The sequence below is a fragment of the Carassius gibelio genome, chromosome B2 (genome assembly GCF_023724105.1).
Source record: "Carassius gibelio isolate Cgi1373 ecotype wild population from Czech Republic chromosome B2, carGib1.2-hapl.c, whole genome shotgun sequence".
NCBI lineage: Eukaryota > Metazoa > Chordata > Actinopteri > Cypriniformes > Cyprinidae > Carassius > Carassius gibelio.
Window position 1 is genome coordinate 30,709,753 of NC_068397.1, and position 26,845 is coordinate 30,736,597.

Consider the following 26,845-nt stretch of genomic DNA (forward strand, 5'->3'; position numbering starts at 1 on the left):
CCAGTCTGTGAAGTAAACGAGAGCGACTCCTCCAGTTCCTCCCCAGACGGCGAGCGTGGGAACCCTGCAGAACCAGAGATTCATGAGCACACATACAGCGAGAGATTTCATATTTCATACGCAGAGGTTTCTATATGATCAGTCTGTATCACACTCTAGAGGTTACTTTAAAGCAGAACATGAAGGTTTTAAGACAAAGGTTATCAAACTGAAAGTCAGACCGGCTGTCAAACAATCCTAAAGATATTCCTCGTTGTTGTTTTTATCTGACTGAACAGTTTAAGCATCTTTATATCGTTTGTTTTGATGATGACTACAACAATCACGCCGATAAACATAGGTAAGAAAAAACACAAATAGCTGCTACAAACACACACTATACTATCAAATACATAATATATGCACTATAAAGCAAAATAAACAGTCAAGTTTAGTGTGTTTTCTCGCTAGCTGAGCTCATTAGCATTAGCAGCTACCATCAGGTCGCCACAAGGACAACGCTATTAATACAAAACAACACATCATATTCATAAAAGAGCAGGGTTCTGCTGCTGTACTGGGCTTTACCATGTTCTTACCATGATTTGGCGATAGACAAGTATTTCTGTCCGATTATTTTGCCCAACATGATCAGACGTCGTGTGTGAGAAGAACGGCTAGAGAGATCGCGCCGGAATCTACGGAAGACGCGTCATCGACAAAGCGACGTGTTACAAATTAAAAGTCTTCGTTGAAATAATTTGTATGAAAGGGAAATTGTAGTTTTTAAGTGTTCTTTTTATCTGTGTTTTTCTTAAAGGTTTAATTTAACACGTCACAAAGAAGATGCGTATGAATAATAAGGATTAATATAAATACAAAGAGATAAGTAGCTTGATGTCCAGTAGGAGGCGATGTGTAAACAACACAAAGTTACTTTTAACACAAATGCATGCATTGCATTACTCCCCAAAAGCAACTATTTGCATGTCTCAAAATTATCAATTTCTCTTATGCCAAAAACCATAAGGATATTAAGTAAAGATCACGTTCAATGTAGATATTTTGTAAATCTCCTACTCTAAATATATAAAAACTAAATTTTTGATTAGTAATATGCATTGCTAAGAACTTAATTTGAACTTTAAAGATGATTTTCTAAATTTTTGGATTTTTTATGCACCCTCAGAATCCAGATTTTCAAATAATGTCCTCCTAACAAACCATAAATCAATAGAAAGATGATTTATTCATTTTCAGATGCTGCATAAATCTCAAATCTCACCAAACGAACCCGTTATCACTCCAGATCTGACTCGAGCTGAAGCTGCCCGAACAGAATGAACACGAACAGATCCAGGTTTACAAAGAAAGTACTTTATTTGCTCGGAGGAACAGGAATCCACTTTAACATACATCTGGAATTCTCTCGTCCCTCCTCATGTGGATTTATAAAATATTCTCAAGGTCGAAGCCACGAGACGTGACGTCTGAATAAAAACCTGACTTGACTCCAGGATAAAACTGAACAAAAACATGCAGGCACTAGAACAGAATCACTCTCCGCCGCCGGAGAATGAGGAAGGCCACGCTCTCGCTCCTTTAAGAGTTTACATTTTTGCAATACATAAGAATAATTCATATAACCATCTTTTAGTTGTAAAAGACGATGTTAGTACTAACGAAGAAAAGAAAAAGATCTCTAGAGATAAACTCGGAACTGTGTTTCCTTTCAGTTTGGATCAAGAATGAAATCACTGATGCACAGTGATCGTTCACCTCATAAACAACCAGGAATATTTTGGCATCGAATTATTATTCCCAAGATCTCCGGTTATAAAATTGCAACAGAAATATGAAACACAATTTGTTCCTGGCGTACTCCAGCGCTAGTTTTCGCCATTTATCTAACATTTAAAAAAAAAATCAACATATAGAATAACAAAAACAAGTCAACAAACGTTTAATAGAAATTTGTAAAAGAAGTAAAAACAACAACTCGGGGGTCGACCGTTGCAATCTATTTTTCTCTACTTTGTGTAGAAATATTGACAAGAAGTGGCAGCAAATTCATAGAGTTATAACTTTAGCAATGAATCGCTCATAAATCTGAGATTGTTAACTACGTACGAATCAGATTTCGTATCGTGAGCAAAATCTGCTCTGAAGAAACCAAATTCGAGTCCAGTTTATGTCAAATCCAAAGCAAATTGATAGCTGCGTGTTAAAACACGGCTGAAATGCTCAGATTCTGCATAAAGAAAGCTTTTCTCTGTGATAGAAAACCAGTTGCTTTACAAAGAAAACATTATCCAGGGTAAATCCCACAAAAACCATCAGATATTTCACCACAAAAATCAAAAAGCCTACTTTTAGGATCATTATGACATTTTTGTTATTTTTATTTTATTTGTGTAATGAGTCCAATTGTTTTATATTCAAGTGTTTATTCTTACATCCTTATATATTTTTAAATACAATACGCTAAAATACTGTAATACAATTATTTGCATTCAAATAAGCAAAAAGGACACGAAAATAAACAGGAATAGTTAATATTTAATATTTTTCTGCATTATAATTATGCAATTTTGAGGCAAATGTGTTAAAAAGTCGAAATAAAAATAATCTAAATGTCTTTTAAAACAGGCTTGACTTTCCTTAAAAAAAAAAAAAAAAAAAAAAAAATTAAATCAACAATAACATAATAAAATATAAAAATATATTTATCTGAAGAAAATAAAGCCTGTTTTTAAGGATCATTATCGTAATGTGTCCAAAAGTTATATTTGTGTATACTTATATCCTCATATATGTTTCTATAATACAGTATAAAACAACTGTAATTCAATTATTTTATTTTAAATAAGCATAAAGGACACACAATAAACACTCATTTATGTATAATCTACATTTAGATTGTTATTTTTTACTTCGTGTACTAATATATATATATATATATATATAGGTCATAAAAATGTAAAATCTAAAATGTTCCATTTAAAACAGGCTTCACTTTGCTTAAAAAATGAATTTGATATAATTAGTTTGTTCGAGGTGAAATATGTGCAGTTTTGTGGGATTCACGCGTTAGTGGCGATCCCCGAACAGAATCACGAACATTGCGTATCAAAACTGAACATTTCTCTCTACATCATAAACACAAATCGGTACAAAAGAAAGTCAAAGTGGAGTACATGAACTAGAAAAACAAAGAAGGAATCTGTTCCCGCAGCGGAGTGTGTGCTATATAACAGCACACTGTAAATCTACAGCACAGCATCAAACACCGCAGACGCTGCTTTCCACCGATGGTCCATGATCACGAGCACAACGAGCGGCTCGGGGAGTTACTGAGTGTGTGTGTGTGTGTGTGTGTTTGTGTGTGTGTGTGTGTGTGTGTGGACTAAGAACGGGAAGATAAGGCCACGTCGACGGAGAGCTTCCTCATGACAGGATCTGTGGGGAAAAGCACAGAGACATCATCAGAAGCTCATCTAAAAGCTGACTTTCATTCATTCAGAGTAAAAGCAGAATGTTTTATGCATTAAACTATCCTCAGATTCACACACACTCTTCATGAGCTCTTCTAAATACGAAAGGAATTGTTAACTTTTAAAAAGTTGTAAAAAGTTCAATTGATTATTACCATTTTTGATACTACGGTATTAAACCATAAATCCAGAAAAAGTCAAAAGAGACAAAACAGAATTATATAAATAGTGTATAAATTATATACAGAATTTAATAAAGAAATACAGATTTTTATTAAAAATGTTAAGTTTTCTAAATTCAATTGATTATACATTATCTTTGACTATTAAACACAATTTGTAAAAAATAAATAAATAAATAAAACGGGGGGGGGGGGGGGGACTTGGAGGGAAAATAAATAAATAAATAGTTAAATTAATTAGACAAGTTTTTGATTCATAATTTAATTTAAGAATGAAAACAGAGTCCATAAAAAAATAAAATGGGGGAAAAAAAGATTTGGAATTTTCAAAGCCCTAAATTTTCATTTATTTTTAATAACATGTTAAATTATGTAGGTTTCATGATTTTAATTAAAAATACTCTTTGATTCATAAAAAAAATAATAATAATACAGAATGATAAAAAAATGCAATATGGGGGAAAAAAATATTCTGTTTTTTTGTTAAATTTTTATAACCCTGTTTAATCAAAATCAAGAAAAAAATATATAATAATAATATTATTAATAAAAAAGTCATATGCACTTTTTTATGCTATTTTATGTCATTAATGTCATTTCAGTTAAACATGAAAATGATTTTAGTTAAATTCAAAGATAAGTTTAAATGTAAAGTTTAAAATAACAACAAATTTATTGAAATCCAGAAATTTGAAAAATGGAATGCAGAGTAATCAAAAGAGAGAGAGGAGAAAAAAAAAGGAAATTTGGAACTACATAAAATAATAAAAAAAAGAATTCTGGGAATAAAATAAAAATAATTTCATTGAACTATAAACATTGTACCTACGTGAACTAATCAAACTGACACATTTAATGCAATGCAACTGGTTTTGGATAAAAGCAGCCCCCAAGTGCATAAACACACAGTGAATCTTCAGCTGCTTCATCATCATCATCATCATCCCAGGAGCTCACCTGAGCGTTAGATGTGTCCGTGTCCGTCTCCTCCCAGACAGTCTCCAGACACCTTCTCCTCCTCTCTCCTCTTCAGACACGCTGCCTTCGGGTTCAGATTACGCTCTGAGCAAAACAGCCATTCACATCAGATATTAACTTCTGCTGTCAAACATGTTTAATGAAGGAAGAAGCACAATCTGATTCACTTCAGTTACTGATGTCTGGATCATAATTCATCCCAAAAACAAAGAACACACAAACTCTCTTTACTGCAATGTGACACAGAAGACATGTATAAACAATCTATTTTATATAATATATTATGCAATTAAAAAGTAATAATTAAATTGTTATGTACCAATATATGTGTAAAAAAAAACACTTCTGTTATTTGCTAAAATATAAACAATAGTTAACTATATACATTTTATTCTATATTCTATACACTGTATTTTCATATGTAATGTACATTTTATAATATAGATGCATAATGCAAATATGCTATAATATAATATAATATGCTATTCTATACTCTATTGTATTATTATATACTGTAAATTGAATTCTTATAATATTGTTATATAAATTATAAATGTATAAATCTATATATTCATGTAATTAAAATTATATATAAATATTTAATATATAGTTTTTCTTAAAAATATACATGCATGTGTGTCTATTTATATATACACATGATAAATATACACAATGTAAACAAAAACTTATTTTGGATGTGATTAATCATTTGACAGCAAAAAAATAAAAATAAAATAAAATAAAAATAAATATAAAAAATAAATATATTAAATATATATATATAAAATATCTATAATATTATATAATTTTTATTTAATGCAAAATATTAATATTTTATATATATTACTATATTATAAAATATATATTTTATTTGATTATCTTTATAATCTATATTATTATTTTAAGTATTTATACCTCAGGTAACTATTCGTTCATGATAAACAGTAAAGGGAATCTAATAGCAATTAATTTTAAGAACAAGGAGAACTGAAAAACAAAAAAGAAATATAAAAATGTAAAAATATAACAATTTATTATAAATAATTACAAATGCCACAAATTGTAATGGATAATTAACTTAACCAATAATATCGAAGCCTCATTGCTTCACCATGGTAATACCATGCTTTTTTATTTTTGGGTGAAATATGATCCGTGCATGTTTTTGTGAGATTAACCCTGACATATTTAGTTGCTCCAATCATAATCAACAACTTTAAATGGAAGCACTGATAGGAAAGACTGTTAATGAGGCAGAAGTTGTGCATGGATTTCAGCATCACACAAACACTGCAGCAGCAGAAGAAGAAGAAGAAGAAGAAGAAGAAGAAGAGAGGAAAGAGACACGGCTCTCAGCAGCAGAAGCGTGTGTGTGTGTGTGTGTGTGTGTGTGTGTCTGCTGGCTCTGGGCAGGACAGTGGCGGCTCACAGGGTTTGGTCCTACCTCGCACCTGTCTCTCCAGGCCCAGGATGACCTGCACGGCCTGCTGGAGGATGAGGAGTTTAGTCTGAGCCTTGTCGCTCTTCAGGTGCAGCTGCACCATGCGGCCGAGCTCCCTGAAGGCTTCGTTAATGTCGCGCACACGCACCCGCTCACGAGCGTTATTAGCCATGCGCCGCTCGCGCTCGCGCTGCTCCTTCTCCTCCAGCGTCAGACACTCCTCCGACACGCTGCTAACAGGAGCAACCGCCGCTCATTAGTCATTAGCCTCTCGTTAATCCATTACTACATCAACCGTCTCCGCTTCATCAGGTTTGAAAGAACCTTACTAATCAACTACTAAAGACTACAGAAGAAAGGGTTAATTGCAATTTGTTTAAAAATAGTTATTTAGTGTATATGTATATATGTGTGTGTGTGTGTGTGTTTAAACAAAAAATGATTTATATAGTAATAAAAAATATTTATTTAGTTATTGTATTACATAGGCAATTTCTTTAATTCATTATACTTTGATATATGCAAGTATACAATTTCTGTAATTAATTGATGTTAAAGTATTACATATATAATTTATCATTTTATAATTCACTATATATATATATATATATATATATATATATATATATATATATATATATATAAACTTTATATACTTTATTATATTACTTATTTCAAAGTAATAAATCTAATATTTTTCATATTATAATGTATTACTATCATGAATACATAACATTATTTTTTTGCATTATAAATATATTATAATTTTCCTAAACTTTAGTAAAAAACTATAATAAAAAACACATTTTACATTGTAATTACCATTTTAAATGCATTTTTTTTTTTACATATATTTAAAAATGTTCAAATATTACCTAATTAAAACATGGAAATAAATATTATATTAAATATTTTATATATATATATATATATATATATATATATATATATATATATATATATATATATATATATATATATATATATATAAATATTTAATATAATATTTATTTCAATCAAGAAAATTTCTCAAATTTTAAAATGTTCTAAAAGGTCCCTGCAATACCCTCTTTACATGTTAAACAATACAAAGATATTTAAGGTGATTTCAAAAGCAGAAACAAATGCTGCATTTTAAACTCCATACCAACTTGAAGTGGTCTGAACCGACTAAACCAATTAAAACTGCACTGATTCCAGTTAAACGAGGATTGCAGAGAGGGATCCAGTGGAGATGCGGAGAGAAGAGCGGGACGCGGCCGATCCAGAGCATCTTTATTACATCGTGACCGGACTCGTTATTTCAAAGCTACGCATTAAGAGTCAGTGGCGTTCAGGAGGCCTGTGGGATCTGCCGCGGAGCGAAAGAGCGCAAGACGAGAGGACAGCAAGATGAGAGAGATGCACCGTCTGCCAAGAACCGAACAGAAACACACACTGCCACTGAGAGAGCCAGACAGAAGACAGGATGAGGTGAATGCGACTGTCTCATCCTAAACACATCCCGCTGCTGAGATGCATTTATGATGCAGCATGAGAATAAAAACCACTGCGGCCATCTGCAAAGAAAACGGCTGAAGAACAGATGGAGAGATGGGTAAAAAGAAAAACAACCTGGCAAACAGAGGGTTAAACATGACATGCAAGCGTTAATCAGACCATTAGAGTCTGAAGCGAGTAAAACGTTAAGAAGGAAACACAAAAGAACGAGTCCGTCTCTTCTAATCTGCGGGATTAATGCGGATGGGAGGGGGGCGGGGCTACAGACATGCAACAGTCAAACTGGAGAAAAGAGAAAACCATGAGGTGTATGAACGTAGATTTAAAAAGGATTGAACAGCTAGAAAGAAAAATAGAAGCATCGATGATGTCCACTGTGGAAATCAGGATGGTTGCATGCATTAAGTCTTAAAGGACTAATCAAAATGCCATTATTTACTCATTACTCAATTAGGAACAGATGCTGCCAAACTGCAAAGATGACAAAAAAGCACCATAAAGCAGTCCATACGACTAGGGCACTACATTTCAAGTCTTCTGAAGTCAAAATAACGTGTTCTAAAGAAAAACGACTGAAATGTAACACTTTATTCGCTGAAAAGCTATTTTGTTCATGTGTTTATTGATACTTGTCACGCCAAGACGCATTTGGGATGTTACTCTTAACTAATACTTAAACCATTAAAAACATTTTTTTAATTATTGAAATTGTATTAAAGTTGAATTTAATTAAAGTTGAAAAAGTTAAATACAATATTTATGCTTGTAGTAAAAGCCAACAATACATTGTATGGGTCAAAATGATAAATTTTTCTTTCATGAAAAAAATATAATTAGGATATTAAGTAAAGATCATGTTCCATGAAGATATTTTGTAAATTTCTTACCATAAATATATCAAAACTTATTTTTTAGTAGTAATATGGATTGCTTAGAAAGATGATTTACACAATATTTAGATTTTTTTGCATCTTCAGATTACAGATTTTCAAATAGTTGTATCTCCAGGCAAATATTTTCCCATCCTAACAAACCACACATCAATGGAAAACTTAATTATTCAGCTTTCAGATAATATTTAAGTTGCAAATTCAAAATAATTGACCCTTATGACTGGTCCTGGGACACAATTGGCGTCAGGGCTGACGGTACGAGTGAGATCTCTGATTGGCAAATGAGTCACTGTCCCAGAATTAAAGCAAAAACCAGTAAGTAGATGAAGGCAGCAGAGAAAAAAGCCTGTTCTAATTTTACGTGATCTTTCCGAAGCATTCCAATATGCAAATATATTTTATAACATAACCCGCTTAAAATAAAGAACATAATTGATATTAAAAATGGAAAGCCAGCGCTGCTTTGTTTACAATTCGTATATGTGCATATATTTTGGTTTCTCCTAATAATTGATGAATATATACTATTCATAGCTGCTGATATAATTAGCTATTTCCTCTCATACAAGCGCAGAACGCATGTGTTGGTTTGCAGTTGGCTGTAGTATATAGGGCTGTCAAAATGGCTGAAAAAGTAAAATAATTTGCTACTTAAATATTATGAATTTTTGAATTGTATTCAAATTAAAAAAGGCATAATTTCAGTTGGGGAGTTGGGGGGGGGGGGGGGGTAAAAGTTTTTGGCTTCTCTCCTGAGGCAACAAGAGTAAGCATCAGGCAAAATATTACTATTACACGTTTATTCAAAACAATAAAATAACATGACTAATTGTGAAAAAAGTGCCATATAAAATTAAGTTGCTTAAACAATTAGAAACAAAACAGAATCATGTATGTATGTATGTATAGTTTAATACAAAGGACTGGAAACCAATCACAAAGTACTTTCATCATTTAAAAACATGAGATTGCAATGGGATAGGAAAAGCCGCCATAAAGTCTTGAGACACGTTTTAAAAAGTTGAACTTAGACTAATTTTACATTGTTTTCTAAACATGCGGCTCTCTTGTGCGAGACACGAGCGTAACAGTGAATAGATGTCCCTATAGAAAAAGCGCCACATTGTGTCTTCAAATGGATAGGCAAAAAAAATACAATAATTAAAAATGCAATGACACTTACATAATCATTGTATCTTGTATGCTACTGATAAGGCTGCCTGATAAACACCTAAAATTCAAATGCAACATTTTTACATTTAAATGTGATCTTTTATTTTAAATTCGATGAATATTCGAAATTCCTTTTTTTTTTTTGGAAAGCCCTAGTAATCGACAACACGTGAGACAACAACACCGCTGGATTTTGTCGCCGCTAGCTCTTTGAAGTTGGCTTTAAAGTCATGTCTGTTTCCGAAACAAAACATAAGACTTGAGAAGAAGGAATATGGTGCACAAGAGGGTTGGGATACTTTCATGATGCTTTTTTTTGGGTTGACAGCAGTTTTAAATTTACTAAAGCATCCTTCAAAATGTTCCTAGAGTTAGTAAATTACAATTTACATTTATACCTTTAACTATTCCATCTAGCGTTAAGCTGAGTTTGTTAGTTGCATGAATCTTGCAAGCAGGTGAGATGAACAGAAAACAGGAAGAGACAAGTACTAAACATGAAACGACAGACAGAAACACATGCACAGTTACAGAAAGTGCAGACAGTCCCACAATCACCCTAAACAGACACCTGTGTGGGCCGCGAGGAGGCAGCAGGCTACATAATGCATCTCGAAAGAATTACCACCAAGATAAATAACTTACATCTTTTAATATTATATATTTACATTTTAATAACTTAAGATACTATTAAAAGGAAACATTCTTGAGTTTAATGCAACTCGGCTGGTTGCCAAATGTTGCTAGGCTGTTTCTAGGGCTTATTTTAAGGCAAGACACCACATGTGAAAAGTGTAAAACATATAATAGATTTTACCATACTCTCCCAGTTAATTAATTACATAAAGTTTTCAGAAAATATGTGTTTAAATATGCAAATGAGGCATTATCTAATTAAAGATGCACTAATCTGCATAAATTTTTCTTAACATTGGATAAAGTCAGGTTCAAAATACTTATTTGATTGTCAACACATTACAGCTAAAGGTTTATACAGAGGGGATTTTTTTTCTCTTCATAAATTCGAAAATACTGTCATTACATTTTCATCATGTTTGTAGGAATAAAATGTTCTACAAATCAGTGTGTGAATGATTTATGTACAAACCCTTCAGTGAAAGCCTTCATAAAATAGATATAAATAAAACCCTAAGTTTTGGTGTATGTAAGTGCTGCTAAAAAGAGAAAAAACCCTCAAAGCCTTTAAATATAAGTATTTTTGCCATGTTTTAGGAATAAAATTGTATAAAAACCAATGTGAATTATATACGAAAAAATGCCTCAGTAAAAGCCTTCAGAATAAAGAAGGGAATAAAACTGTAAATTTTGGTGTTTGTAAGTTCCCCTGAAGTGGAGAAAAAACTCTTAAAGCCATTACAAATATACATTTTCGCCATGTTTTTAGGAATAAATTGTTATATAAATCAGTTTGAATGATATATGGATAAACCCCTCAGTAAAAACCTTAAGAATAAAGTTAGGAATAAACCCCTAAGTTTTGGTGTATGTAAGTGTTGCTAAAGTAGAGGAAAAACTCTTAAAGCCTTTAAATATTAGCATTTTTGCCATGCTTTAGGAATAAAATGTTATAAAAACCAATGGGAATGATATATAAACAAACGCCTCAGTAAAAACCTTCAGAATATAGAAGGGAATAAAACTGTAAATTTTGGTATTTGTAAGTGCTCCTGAAGTGGAGAAAAAAACCCTCAAAGCCATTAAAAATAATCATTTTCGCCATGTTTTTAGGATTAAATTGTTATATAAATCAGTGTAAATGATATATGTACAAACCCCTCAGTACAAACCTTCAGAATAAAGTTAGGAATAAACCCCTAAGTTTTGGTGTATGTAAGTGTTGCTCAAATGGAGAAAAAACCTTTACAAATATGTTTTGTAATTAAAATCTATAGAATCAAATAGGTAAAAGTTTAATAAAATCAACACACAAAAGTGTATTTTACATGTTTTCATTCCACCAGTCAGAAAATGGCCGAAAAGCTCAAAACTAACAATTTAATTTTTGCTTGAAGTGTCTTGCCTTAAAATAATTTAACTTGTATTGAACCCTAGATGCATATGCATTAATCCATCATGCATTTAATATTTCCAATCAACAAATCCGTCCACCTCCCCTTGCACCCACTCAGGTGTCCCAACCACAGACGAATCTCTGCGGTGTCCGAGAACTAATCGGAGGTCAGCCACACACACTGACCTCGCACTTGCTGCTCCAGGTTGAGAATAACATTTACGGCCTGGTGAAGGACGAGCAGTTTGGTCTGAGGTTTCTCATTGTTCATGTGCAGCTGGCACATGCGGCCCAACTCTTTGAAGGCCTCGTTGATGTCGCGAACGCGCAAACGCTCACGGGCGTTATTGGCCACGCGCCGCTCTTTCTCCCGCTCCGCTTTCACCTCAATCGGCAAGTCCTCGTCATCTTCTTCATCATCTTGACTTCATGGGTCAGAGGAACAAAGGGGTGAGAGGGGTTACAGGCAAAACAATCAGGGCACACTCACAGGGAACGACGTGTACCTTAAGTCAAGGTTTTAAAATAGACCAATCAGAAGGTGCTGGAGTTGGGAATGTCGAGTATATTGAGTGTGTTCTGATGCAACTTAACTGGCAATAAAAAGTTTGGAATAATCATGACTTCTTAATGTTTTTAAAAGAAGAAGCTGCTTCTGCTCACCAAGGCTGCATTCATTTGACTAAAAATACAGTAAAATCAGTAATATTGTGAAATATTATTGCAATATAAGTGTTTTTTATTTGAAATATGGTAAAATGTAATATATTGCTGTGATCAAAGCTGAATTTTCATCATTCAGTGTCACATGATCCTTCAGAAATCATTGTAATATGTTGATTTGCTGCTCAAGAAACATGTTGAGAGTTTATGCTGCTTATTTTTGTAGAAATCATAATATTCTATCATTCAATAGTTTGAAATTTAGGAAATGTATATTAATACTTTTATAGACTTAAGTGAGTGAAATTGAAAACATTAATAATGTTACAAAAGATTTTCTTTTTTTTTTTATATAAATGCTGTTGTTTTGAACTTTCTATTCATCTGTGAATCTTGAAAAATAAAAATGTATCACGGTTTCCACAAAAATAATGCGCAGCATGAGTGTTTTCAACATTGATAATTATCAGAAATGTTTCGCGTCGCAGAAAATTTAGCATATTAGAATGATTTCTGAAGGTCTTGTGACACTGAAGACTGAAAAAAAAAAAAAAAAAAAAAAAAAAAAATCACAGAAATAAATTAGTTTAACATTCACATTTAGTCATTTTGCAGACACTTATCCAAAGCGACTTACAATTGGGGAATACATAAAATTCACACTGAAAAGTTATATTTATATTTCACAATATTACTGTTTTTCGGTCAAAAATGCAGCCTTGGTAAGAAAAAAAATTATAATTATTCCACAATTTTGACCAGTACTCTATATGAATTTCTTCTGGGATTAAATGATGGTTTGCAGGGCATGCAAATACCTCGATCGTGTGCGGCTTTTCCCATCTTTCTTCTCATCCTCTGATTTATCTGCAATAGACAGGTTCTCATCGTCTTCCTTATCTTCCCGCTTTATATCCGAGCTAGATGAGTGAGAGGAGTGAGGCATAGAAAGACCTAACAGACAAAAACAAGAAGAGATTAAACGCTGATCACACTGTGCGATAACAGCACTCTGAAATCATCCTGTAATTCTTCAAAGGTGATGTGTTTTGATTTCTGGATGTTAAAATTAGACTCATAAATGCTGAACATTTATGCATTTGGCAGATGTTTCATTCCAAATCAACTTGCATTGCATTCAAGGTATGCATTTTATCGGTTCATGCATTTCATGAGAACCGAATCTATGAACTTGATGTTTCTAGCACCAAGTTTGAGCTACAGAAACACTTTATATATCAGAAAAGCATGCATGATACAAAAAACGTTTTGCATGCATGTCTGCTAAAAAAAAGATCTGCACGGAGCACATTTATGAATCTCAATCAAATTAAAACTCAAAGAGCAGCACTGACTGGTAAAGGTGTCGGACTGGGAAGTGGGCGGGGCCTGATGGGGGGCGTGGTGTCCCTGCAGCGGAGCACTGGACTGTGGTAAACCTGCGGCATCATCACTGTGATTTGACATCTAGAGGAAAAAGCAGGAGTTAATAGTAATATACACTCATCTGCCTTCTCACTCCACATGAGCTTCCCTAAGAGTCACTTTACCAGCATTTCACCATTTCATTTAAGAAAACCATCATCACATACAGCAAGAAACTCAAAGCTTTTTACAACAACATGCCAAAATAAAACTACAGTTTAATTACTATTGTACAGTGGAATGTACTTCTCAAAGTACTACACAATTGTAATACCATTTATTCAAACATATTTAAGGGATATCACACCATTTGTTTGACCATGTTATGATTTAATCCGTAAAAGTATGTTATTTGCCCAAGAAAAGAATGAAATCATTACAATTTCATTTGATACAATTTTTAAAAAGACATTGCATTTAACTGTTTACCAATTTTGCTTTAGTTTTTTCTTAATTTTTAAAGTTTTAGTATTTCAATTGATTAAACATCCTTTTTAGATTATAAAAAATTTATAAATTGTCAAAACGGATTGGCAACATTTTATTTAGTTTTGACGCCAGTGAATTTGATTTTATAATTCTGAACAAAATTTAGCGAAATGTCTATTTATTTAATTTTTACTTTTTTATTACTACAAATGTAACAAACTATTAAACTGTCAATCACATTCAGCTGATTACCACCGTTGATAAATTTGTATTAAATCATAAAACACAATACAGAAAAATTTTAACTGACAACACTGAAAAAATAACGCTTGTTTTCTTAATGGTGGTTACATTTTAATAATGAATAAGGAAGTCTAATTATCGGAATTCATATAACTACTTTGAACCATTTCCACATTCTTTTTCTTGTGCAAAAAACTTTATTAACATAAGTAAGCATCGAGGAACATATTAAAGAGGTCATCAGATGCCCATTTTCCACAAGTTGATATGATTCTTTAGGAACTTAATGAAAAGTCTAACTTAGTTTGGTAAAACCTTTCTCAAAGGTAGATTGTAAAAAAATTTTTTTTAACCCTGTCAAAATTGTTTTTTTTCCAGAGCAAGCCGTTTTGTAGCATGTTCCTTAAAATGTTAATGAGCTCCGCTGACTCCGCCCCTTTCTTCTGAGTGACTGTTAACTTTAGCCGCATTCATCGTGAAACTTGCTTATTAGCACATTATAAGGAAAGGCGATTTGCAAAAATTGATAATAAACCTTACACTCCTTCTGTAGGCGAAGCTTGATAACAAATGATTCGTGCAAACAAACACATTTATGTAGATCAGAGGATGCTTTCCCTTCAGAAACAAACACAATCCACTGCATCTCCTCAGGAATAAATGACGACTGCTGAGTTCATTACTACATCTAACAGAAGATTTGTGTCTACATCTGCTCCAGAGGTGAAGCAATGGAGGACTGATGACACTAAAAAATCCATGTCAGGAACAAATAAAGCAGATTACACAGGGCCCTAAACACTCACCAGTCCTGGCAGACGGCTGGAGAGCCCGAAGGCCTGACTGATGGAGCCCAGGGCCGCTGCTCCGGCCGAATGTCCCGCTGCGCTCAGTAAACTCTGCATGTCTGCACCCACCGCATAATGACTCAACACTTGCAGCGCTTCACCCAGACGGTCATCCATCTTACTCTGCAAAAACACACATCACTCGAGCTGCCCAAACAGTTCATCAAATGCACAGCAAGACAGTATGCAACGGAGGTTTGGCAATGAACGTTAATTCTGTGAGCCTTAAAGATGAAAATAGGGCTGACAAAAAGTTAATTCTAACTATTTCTTCTCTTAAATGTAGCACACACTTAGCCATATTTCTATAAATATAGTGCAGTCATTAATACCCATCAAAACATTTTAATTTTGCTGCTCAGGAGTGTCATTTTAATATCACTGAGATAGTATCATGAAACAGTTTTCATCTTTATATTTTACGTTTTCATTCAAAATGTAAAGTATATATTTTTTTTATGTTTTTGACATTTATTTTTATACATGCATCTATATAATTTTTATAAAATTTCTTGTTAATTTTGTTAAATTTGCCAAAATAAAAAAAAGCTATATCAGTTATATCAGCTAACATTTATTTTATTTCCAAGTAACAAATATAAAACCTGGTTCAGAACAACAAAATGATTCAACACATTGAACTTAAAAAAAGAAAGTATTGTTTATATTATTATCGCGGAAATTTGTGCATTCTGAAACCATAAATGAAAGTTATATATGTATAACCTATATAATTTATAATGCCTATATATAACAAACTTCCTATATGTGGACATCAAATATTGATCATGAATATTATTTGATGTTTGTAGAATTACTATCCATGCATATTTCATATGTAGCACAGCTCACAGTAAAATCTCCAGTTTAAAACTTTATTTAATCTCTAGTTTCTGCAAAGGAACGTACCAGCGCCTGCAGTCCGGGCTCGAACCCTGGAGACGACGCGGGCTGAGACGAGCCTTTGGGCCACTGAGACGCAGAAGCTGAAAACACAAACAGAGCGGTCAGTAAAGCCTTGTGTGTGGAGCAATCCCACAGCAGATGGCACTACAGAGACGTTTACAACACAACCTTCAGGAAACCCACCAGCAACATTCGAAGGAGAGCCCACAGGAGTGGAGGGACTCGGAGAGTAACTGCTGCTGTTATTATCAGAGGGATAGATCTACAAATCACAAGAGACACTATTCAGACAGAGTAATATTAATGGGCTTTACGATCCATCATCCAGAGTTGATCATGCCGAGTTATAGACACTGAAGTGCAAGGCACACTAAATGTTTCATTGTCTTCATATAAAAATACCTGAAATCAGTCCTGGAGCAATCCAGAAAAGAAACGGGTTGAAAGTCACATGTCTCATGAGTTTATATTTTAAATCTGAAGAAAATACCATGAAAAATGAGATTCCTGCAAATGTTTTTGTGGATGGTCTCATTCTGTTTCTGGCACTGTATTACTACAAAGACGCAGTTTTTTATAAAGATTTTTGATAATGGATCTAAACAATAACCCTCCCTAAAGAAATGAGATGATTACAACTGTTTAACTGGACTAAAACCTTTCTAACTAAACTGGGATTTACATCTGTGGATGCATTTGTATCTGGTATGCACACATTATTATGCATGTTTTGATGTTTCCTGCTTAAACTAATTTAGCAAATGCATTCCTTATAATCGTTCCAATCACCAGGAGTTTATCACCACACTTAATAGTAAGTGACAGACTCACCGAAGCGAGCGCTTTCCCGATCTCGGCGCCAGAGCTGCCCGTGTTTCCAGCTCTGCTGACTGTGAACAGAGAATGAAGCGGTGTTTACAGGAGAACTGAAACGAGAGCAGGTCGTTTCTCTATGGTTTGTGGTCACGTCAGGGTGGAGAGTGTTACCCATGATGCTGTCGGAGCCGCTGAGGGGCGGCGTGTGGTTGGGAACGCCGTATCCAGCCGAGGCCGGGTGGAAGCTGGTGGGTAAGTTGACCTCGCTCCCGTGCAGAGGGTAGTTCTGCGGCGACAGGGGCAAAGGCTGACGCTTCTGTGGGACACACACACACACACACACACACACATAATTATTCACGAGCATGAGGCAGACATGGTATGGTATCTATCATGCAGCTCTGGGGCGGCCCAAAAGCAATTGAGACGCTGAAAAAGAGCAGGTTCAACATCAGGAATGTTCGATTGCTTTTCCACATGAAGGTCTGCGGTAATCGAATGCATTTCTTCTGTGGTCTCTGGCTCATCAGAAAGGGAAAAAACATCTGGATGAGGTCATCAGGAGCTATTTTTTAACCAAATGAATCTGAGCTCATGATGATCAGACACAACTAAGATTTTAATAAAGAAACGTCTGATCTCCAACCGTCTGTGTGTGCATATATATATATATATATATATATATATATATATATATATATATATATATATATATAATTTGATATTAGGGAATACTGTAAATTTATTTATACATTTTTACAAATATATACACGTATATATAAACCCACACACACACACTGAGAATTTATTTTCAAACATAATTCATTAAATCGAAAAATAAATATTTATATATTTTTTAATAAATAACTTTGACAAGAGTGACCTGAGAAAAGTTAAATATGACACACTAAAAAATTTAGCCATTTTTCTATATTTAAATAAAATTTTATAATGTATAATTTATATTTAAAAAACAAAAATGTAAATAAAAATATATTATTAAAGTATATTATTTTTTATAACTAAATAGCTAAGACTCAGAAGAGTTGCCATAAATGACAATTTAGCCATTAAATATATATCATTTTTATATTTAAATACAAGTTACGAATATACAAAAATGTAAACATTTAAATACAGATTGTTAGTATATTTAAACATTTTTTACCCAAAATTAATAATTTTGAGACCAATCAATACTGAGAGACCTATGAGACACCATAAATGTGACAATATTATACATTTAGCCATTTAAATATATTTTTATGTATTTATAATTTGTATTTAAAAATAAATATTCAATATATGTCAATATATGTGACCCTGCAACACAGAAGAAGTCATAAAGTAACAAAGGTATATTAGTATCAAACAACAATACATTGTATGAGTCACAATTATACATTTCTCTTTTAAGCCCAAAATCATTAGGATATTAAGTAAAGATCATGCTACATGAAGATATTTTGTATATTTCCTAACATAAATATATCAAAAATTAATTTTTGATTAGTAATATGCATTGCTAAGAATTCATTTGAACAACTTTAAAGATGATTTTCTCAACATTTAGATGTTTTTTGCTCCCTCAGATTTTCATATAGTTGTATCTCTGCCAAATATTGTCCTCCTAACAAACCAGACATCAATGGAGAGATGATTTATTCAGCTTCAGATGTTGTATAAATCTCATTGACCCTTATGTGACCTTAGGTTTTGTGCTCAAGGGTCACATATTAGAAATGGTTTCGTTTGAATCCATAATAAGATAATTGATTGATTTTTCGTTTGAGAAACCAAATCCACTTCAGCTGCAGAAGGACTGTGGGCGCTGGGTTCACCTGTGTGTTTATGGAGGGGAACGGAGCCGGCTGAGCGATGTGAGGAGAGTTACTCATGACCGGAGGATAACCAGACTGTCCCCAGTGATCCGGAAGCCCATCTGAGAAACCAAAACAACACCAAACTCATCAAAACATGCGATCCAAAGAAACCAGCCTGAAGATTAACTGTAGAATTATTGCAAAAGCATCTGAAATGCCTATATCTACACTTTTGCCTTGGGGTTTTTCATTTTCTTGGTTTGATTGATTGATTGGATATAGGGTTAAAAGTTTATTTAAAAATATTCCATTAAAACTAAAAAAAAGGATAAATTATATTTATAATCCATTTTTCGTTAATTTAAATGGAATTAAAAAAAGTTTAATACAAAATATGTGCGACAATGCTGTTTAAAAAAGGCAGAAAAATGCTTTTAAATGCAAAATGTCACATTAATTATTTTAGGTGATGCAATGCAAACAGGGATGTAATTTCACTCAACTCCATTCATATTTTTGTTTTTACAAAATTAGACTTAAGACAATTAGAAATTAAACGTGTCCTTTTATCATTGCTTGGACAAAATGCTGCATGTTTCTTTGTGAAATATAACACTATAATAATAATAAACTAATATAGCACTTGCATGTTATTGCTCTTTTGTTGGTTTTGATTGCTTCTATTGTCCTAATTTGTAATCACTTTGGATAAACAAAATTTAAATATAAACGTAAATAACAATTAAATTACATTAAATACAATTTTAAAACAAGCCCTAGATCAAAAAAAAAAGTTACTCAAATAAAAGAAATCTCTTCATATAAACAAATGAAGGCTTTGTCGGTGCTCTTTCCATTTACAATTAGAGACAACCATTGCATTTTAATCATGCATGAGCAACATGAGCAGTTTTTAATCTAAATTAGATTGTAGAATTACCCAATTTAAAGCAAAAACAGAATGGTTTGACTTCAGGTTTGTGATACTATATATAAAAATATCTTTATGAAACAGAAACCGCAGACGAGCTGAACGAGACGCAGATCCACTCTCAGCCAGCAGGCGGCGCTTAAAGCGTTTCCTTGGTTACTGATGTAAACAAAGCACTTATGAACACCGCAGTAGGCGGAGCTTTAAGCGTTTCCTTGGTTACTAATGTAAACAAAGCACTTATGAACACTGCAGCAGGCGGAGCTTAAAGCGTTTCCTTGGTTACTAATGTAAACAAAGCACTTATGAACACTGCAGCAGGCGGAGCTTAAAGCGTTTCCTTGGTTACTAATGTAAACAAAGCACTTATGAACACCGCAGTAGGCGGAGCTTTAAGCGTTTCCTTGGTTACTAATGTAAACAAAGCACTTATGAACACCGCAGTAGGCGGAGCTTAAAGCGTTTCCTTGGTTACTAATGTAAACAAAGCACTTATGAACACTGCAGCAGGCGGAGCTTAAAGCGTTTCCTTGGTTACTAATGTAAACAAAGCACTTATGAACACCGCAGTAGGCGGAGCTTGAAGCGTTTCCTTGGTTACTAATGTAAACAAAGCACTTATGAACACCGCAGTAGGCGGAGCTTTAAGCGTTTCCTTGGTTACTAATGTAAACAAAGCACTTATGAACACTGCAGCAGGCGGAGCTTAAAGCGTTTCCTTGGTTACTAATGTAAACAAAGCACTTATGAACACCGCAGTAGGCGGAGCTTTAAGCGTTTCCTTGGTTACTGATGTAAACAAAGCACTGCTGCACTTATGAACTTTAATATGCTTTATACAGAGATAAAATGAAAAGAAAAAATATAATCTAAACTTTTCTAAAGACAGTGAATTCCCCTCGGAAACGCATTCATGTAAACTCCAACACCTAATTGAATGGTCACATTTTAATTGATTTTCAACTGGCTCGTGGTTAATCATTACATCCCTAAATGCAAAGTTACCAATATTACTAATAGAACCAACAATTCAGACAGAAAGCAGCCATGAGCATGTCCTGCGCACGTACCTGGCCAGAAAGAGCCTGGATAAAGGTTTGCAGCTTTGGATCCGGGGTATCCGGAGCCGTCAGGGTTATAGTCCTCACCGGTGGAACCGGGATAAACCTGCCACACAGAACACACCACACCAAAGTCATGTGATCGTCCAGAAGACGCGGTTCTGCTTTAGCCGCAGTATGTGTGCATGTGCAATAAATTAGGAAACATTCATCAGAAAACGAACCCTGACTCAAGGGAAAGTCCAAAATAACACACCGACGACCACAACATACAGCAGACAAGAGGAACCGCAAGCAGTGCCCAAAATAACTGACATTTCAATGATGACTTACCACAAATTTGGCCTTTTACATATTTTAATACTTACTAATACTAATATATATTTACTATAGAATAAAAAAAACTAATAGCATTTATATATTTAAACATTTTCCGGTCAAGAAGCTGTACTACACAATTTTATTTATATTTATAGCTACCATTTTATTAAAGTACTTATTTCTATATAGCTTTATTTGTGTTGTTTAGTCTCCATTTCTTTTGTCATATATACAAAATACATTTTTTTTTTATAAAATGGTAAGAAATTACCTTTTTTTGAACATGACACACAATGTAAAATTAATAATGTAATAATCTTTATTTAATATATATTTTAATAAAATACCAACTTAAGTTACAATTATATATGCATTTTATTTATACATTTATATAAACATATTTATGCAACAATTTTGTAAATAAAAATGGTAAATTTTAAAAAACAAAATCATATATTATGTTATTTTTTTTACTTTTATTAAATATAATTTTATTTATATTTAAATATAAAAATATGTATTTTATTTGAATATTAGACTTACATGTATACATTTTTATTTTTATTTTTTTGTGTGTAAAGAATTGTTGTCACAATAAAAAAAGTCAAATGACATTTTGTTTTTTTCATATATAATTTATTTGATGTGAAGCACATCTGATCAAACAGGGTTTCCTTAAAATGAAGTGATCCACCATTGATTGAAGTCTTTAGTTTTCACACACAAAGGCATGACGCGAAAAACACTTTATACTTTGTTATTCGCTAAAACAAAAGAAACAACAACGCACGCCTGTGTTAAAATAATGAACATGCGACTGAATTACAAGCCAATAAAACAACGAAGGGGTCGAAAACAAGCCACGCTCCAGCGATCTGATGTCAATGATGGAGAAATCTAAAGAACAGAACCACGTGAAATGTGCATAAATAAACGATAGCAAATAGAAGACGAGAGAACGAAGGAGATGCATGAACACAAGGAAGAAATAAAGAAAGAACAGAGAGAGAGAGAGAGATGCATTCCCAATTACAGAGCCATCTGGCCGTTCCTGGAGAGCAGCCAAGACCACAGACAGCTGGAGACACGGAGAGAACGAGCAGGAAAAATGAGAGGAAAGAGAAATAGAGGAAGACAGGGAGAGTAAAAATAGAGGCACTATTAGAGAGCCATAAGAACAGAGAGTTTAAACACTATACGAGACCTTCACATCAAAGTCAATTCACTAAATGCATAGGATGCAGATTAAATGCAAGTGTTTTCGTCAATGTTTCCAATAACTTCTGTGAAAAAAATGTAAAATATGGGTGAAATAATGTTTCATCATCATTACGCGTAACATATTTGTGCAAAAATTAAACAACTTACTTGTGTGACCATCCTAAAATGTATTATATTTAAAGGCAATGATTAAAACCTAGTAGCAAAAATTGCTAAAGATTTACGTTATATATTTATGATTTAACATCATATCAGCACTAATGGCTAATTCATGGCAAAATAAACTGTATTAGGATTCCAATATAATTTAACAAAAACAGCCAACAGATTAAAATGCACCTGTACACCTACAATAACAATAATGAATACAGTAATCACAGTTATATACAATGTTTATATTTTAATATGCATGATTTTTTTTGTTGTTGTAAATAATTCGGGGAGAAACTTTTAAAAACGTCCAATAATGTGTAGTTTTTTTTTAAATTATGAATTATTGTTAAAATTGTAAATCAAGGTAAAAATGTATGAGTGTCATTATTTTGGGCTCAGAAAAATATAATACAATTTTAATGCATGGGGAAAAAAACTAAACCTAAAGCAGTTTTAAACTTTTATTGTTTGATGCTTGAAAACCCCTTTTCTTTATGTGTGTGTGTGTATTATATAAGTATAATTTGGGTATTTGAGATGATCAGATGTGTCCAATTGACCGATTAAAGCGATCGTTTCCTCAAAAAGAAAGTTCTCTCATCATTTATTCACCGTCATCACGTCGTTCCAAACCAAAAAGACTTTCTTTCTTCCATGGAACATAAACAGAGACATTCTGCATAATTTCCCAGTTACTGTTGGCTCAAAATATCCCAAATATTAGTCTGTGAAAACCTAAACGTCTTGATTTCTGCACACCGGGATGATTTTACTGTAATGAATGAGCGGATCAGAGGCTTCACTTCCACAGAAAGAAAACATAAAGAGTGGAACAACATGAGAGACTAGGGTTATTATTATTATTATTTTTTTTTAAGATAAACTTTTTTGGTTCCTTAAAATAAAATAGACATTAACTTAAATTAAATATAATATATTAATATAAAAAATATATTAGCTTGATGCACTAAAATACCTAAAACTTAAATAAATAAATAATATATACACTACTTAAAACAAACAAAATTGCTAAATAAAATAATAATAAAATACAAACATTATAAACTATTTAAAATATTATCTCTAAAATATTTACTAAAATTGTACAAGACAATTTTGCTTTAAAATATCTACATTTCAGTCTAAATGTACTGTTTTCAAATATTTGGGGAATAAATTAAGTAAATATTGTGTCAAACATTCTTAATATATCTATTGCGTGCACATCTCATAATTACTGTATTTTACTGAAAATAACTTGGTACGAAAAATAAAATAACTACAAATTAGTAGCACAATTTTAAAATGTAAAATATCAGCAAATAAAAATAAATGACATTATAAACATTAACATACATGTTAGTTTCTACTAATGCTTTTCGAATACTTTAAACCCACCAAGAATTATTTTTAGAAACACACAGCAATATATTTATGACTATATTTACTGAACTCACTCACAAATTATTAGAAAACATGAAATGCAGACATTTATGTGCTCAGCCTTATATTATGTTTATTAATTACTTGAAATCATTCAGTGGGAATGTGGCCCACTGAAAACTCAATTTTGCTCTGCATTGAAATGAGGAGGAATGAATGGGTTTGATTTCAGCAGCCCTGCCTCAAACAGGAAAAGACACAGGAAGTAGATCATGCACCGTTGCCCACAGCAACCCTCCGAAGCCTCGTGGGTATCAGTGGAGGAGTGCTTTGTCCATGTTTTGAGCATGAATGCACGGCTGCATACACCGTAAACGCTAAGAGAATAAATGCACACTACAGACATGCATGTAGTATGTGACATGAGCCCTACAGGAAGAGCACAGACACTAATGAGGGCACATCAACACTCACCGAAGACACCGACGACGGCAGGCCAGAAGGAACCTTCCGGATCTTCTTGGGCAGTGGATCTGAAACGAAAGCATTATTAGCGATTATGCGAAATGCTAAAGAGTGCCTCGTTTCACTCTGAAAACCAACATTCAATCATTCAATTAAAAGCTCAATGGTATACCATTTGAAAATTATTGATTTAGATATTAGTATTGAATATTAAGATTAAATATTAGTATAGTATTGTAATTTTTATTTAGAATTTTTCTACTTTATAGTATAAATTTTAACATTAAAAATACTTAATTAGCAATTATAAATAAAATATTATAAACTTATTTTACTTCTGCGACATTTTTCATTTTAAGTATTAAAACAAATTTACAACTACAAAAACTTCAAAATTAAAGTGAAAACAGACAACAAAAATTATTTAAATATTAAAATCATTTAAATAAAATGTGCATATATACTTAAACTTAAGCAATATTTAAATTTTAAAATTCAAAAATTAAATTTCATTTAAAGTACCAATTTAAAACAAAACAACAACTAATAAACAAACAAAACTAAAAACACAAAAGCAAAGAAAAATCATAAACACAACAGAATTACAAAAATAAATGGAAAACAGAAAAACATTCTAATCTTAAAAAAAAAAAAAAAAAAAAATCCATACTGAATTGGTAAAAAAAAAAGATTAATTTCACAATCAAAAAAAGTCTTCTGCATTTAAAAAAATATTTTTTTCATTCCTATGCAGATGCATTTAACAACCAAATTATTTCACCCACTCCAGAATGATTTATTCATTACACAAAAGTGATCAGGTGAATATATCTCACCTAAACTGGAGTCTGCGCCCCTCCGGCGATGAAGACTGTAGAACTGAGAAGAGACTTTCATTCCCGGAGGAGAAAGACCGTCGCTGATATCAGCGGGCAAGAGCTGCGGCTAAACACAGAAACTGAGTTCAGCAGACAGACTAACACACCCAAAACTGCTCAAAGACTTCATAAAAGAGTTCATTACCTGAGTAACGGGGTACCCTCGTTCAGATTTCCCTGCAGAAGAAACACCAGAAACTCTTAGTGACATCACACAGTTTCATTTCTGTGCTGCGGAGTAATCTGGAAACGCACTGAACGCCAACATGAACTTTCACATTAAACCTCCGTAATGTGCCTCATATCTGAGCAAAAGATGATTTTTGATGTAAATAGGTAGGAATAGATTTTATGCATCTGCAAATGATTGAAAGTTAGTCAAGTTTGCATTTTAATACAGTAACAGAGCTATAAAACTAAAGTCACATCACAAGAAAAGAATGCATTCAGATTGATCCAGTCCAGCCACAGGAGTTAATTCTATATTTTAAATATACATACATTAAATAATAAATAAATGACACACACACACACACACACACACATCAGGGTTATTACAATTAAATTAAAACTATAAAAAAAACTAAAATAAAAATATTTATTTCAGCACCATTCTCATAACCCGTTTAGTTTAACCGGAGTACTAAAATAATTAAAACTAAAATTATATATAAATGATAACAGACTTGATGGACGTGAAAAAATAAATAATACAAAAATATATATATATATTTTTTTAAAAAGACATTGTAAAAGTGCCAAAACGTCACCTAAAATAAAAAAAATATTAATAAATTAAATAAAATATTAACAAAACGGTTACTATTTCAATTATATATATATATATGAAGTTAATTTGCAAAAACGGATAACTCTTAATCTTAACTTTTAAAAAAAGCTATCACATTAAAAATGTAATAAAACAATAAAAAACATGATTTTTTTTATTAATAAGTTATCAGTTTTTGCAGTTCTCTTCCTTATATATATATATATATAAATATATATACACACACACACACACACACACACACTATTTATAATATCAGTGTTATTTTAGTATCATTGAGATACTTTTAGAATTTTAATATATACTAAAAAAGGATGTATATACATATAGCTATATATTTCTATAGCAGTATAACTGAGGCACTAGTAAATTAAATCTGAATGAGTGATTTATTAATTGACTGATAATGTCGGGCTGAAGTGTTGCTGGACTCCATCTGTCTGCGTGTGACCTCGAGGTGCAGCATTCATGGCTTTAAGACTCGGCACAAACAACAAATCTCCCCATTATAGATGCCTAAGTGCTAATTAGTTCAAACGCAACCCCCACCCCAGCGTGTGGATTAACCCCCCTCCGAATCCCAGCGTGACCTAAACCTGCTCAGGACAGCAGGCGATGCACGGGTTCGTGTGCTCGTGTCAGACGCTGGTGACCTGCAGCGGAAATGAGGTCAACACAAAGAAACCACAGCTCATCTATGAACATATGATCTGGGATTATAACACACACCTCCTAACAGCCCAAATGAAAGAAGCTGGTGTCAAAAGTGACGTGAAATGTTGTGTGTTTTGAACTCACCGTCAATCTCTAAGTTGTA

General features: G+C 32.8%; 1 protein-coding gene across 1 annotated transcript; it reads right to left on the reverse strand.

Annotated features, from left to right (window-relative positions):
• Positions 1-1,340: 1,340 nt before the first annotated feature.
• Positions 1,341-26,839, reverse strand: LOC127950659 (transcription factor E2-alpha). The gene is made up of 17 exons (XM_052547814.1): positions 26,827-26,839; positions 25,384-25,415; positions 25,197-25,305; positions 24,370-24,428; positions 20,827-20,923; positions 18,844-18,944; positions 17,174-17,318; positions 17,018-17,076; positions 16,370-16,448; positions 16,190-16,266; positions 15,239-15,403; positions 13,691-13,802; positions 13,154-13,289; positions 11,855-12,097; positions 6,078-6,304; positions 4,613-4,717; positions 1,341-3,438 (listed from the first exon to the last, which is right to left on the reverse strand). The coding sequence occupies exons 3-16, from the start codon at positions 25,255-25,257 to the stop codon at positions 4,620-4,622; spliced, it is 1,659 nt and encodes a 552-aa protein (XP_052403774.1). The 5' UTR covers positions 25,258-25,305; positions 25,384-25,415; positions 26,827-26,839; the 3' UTR covers positions 1,341-3,438; positions 4,613-4,619.
• Between the last annotated feature and the right edge of the window lie 6 nt (positions 26,840-26,845).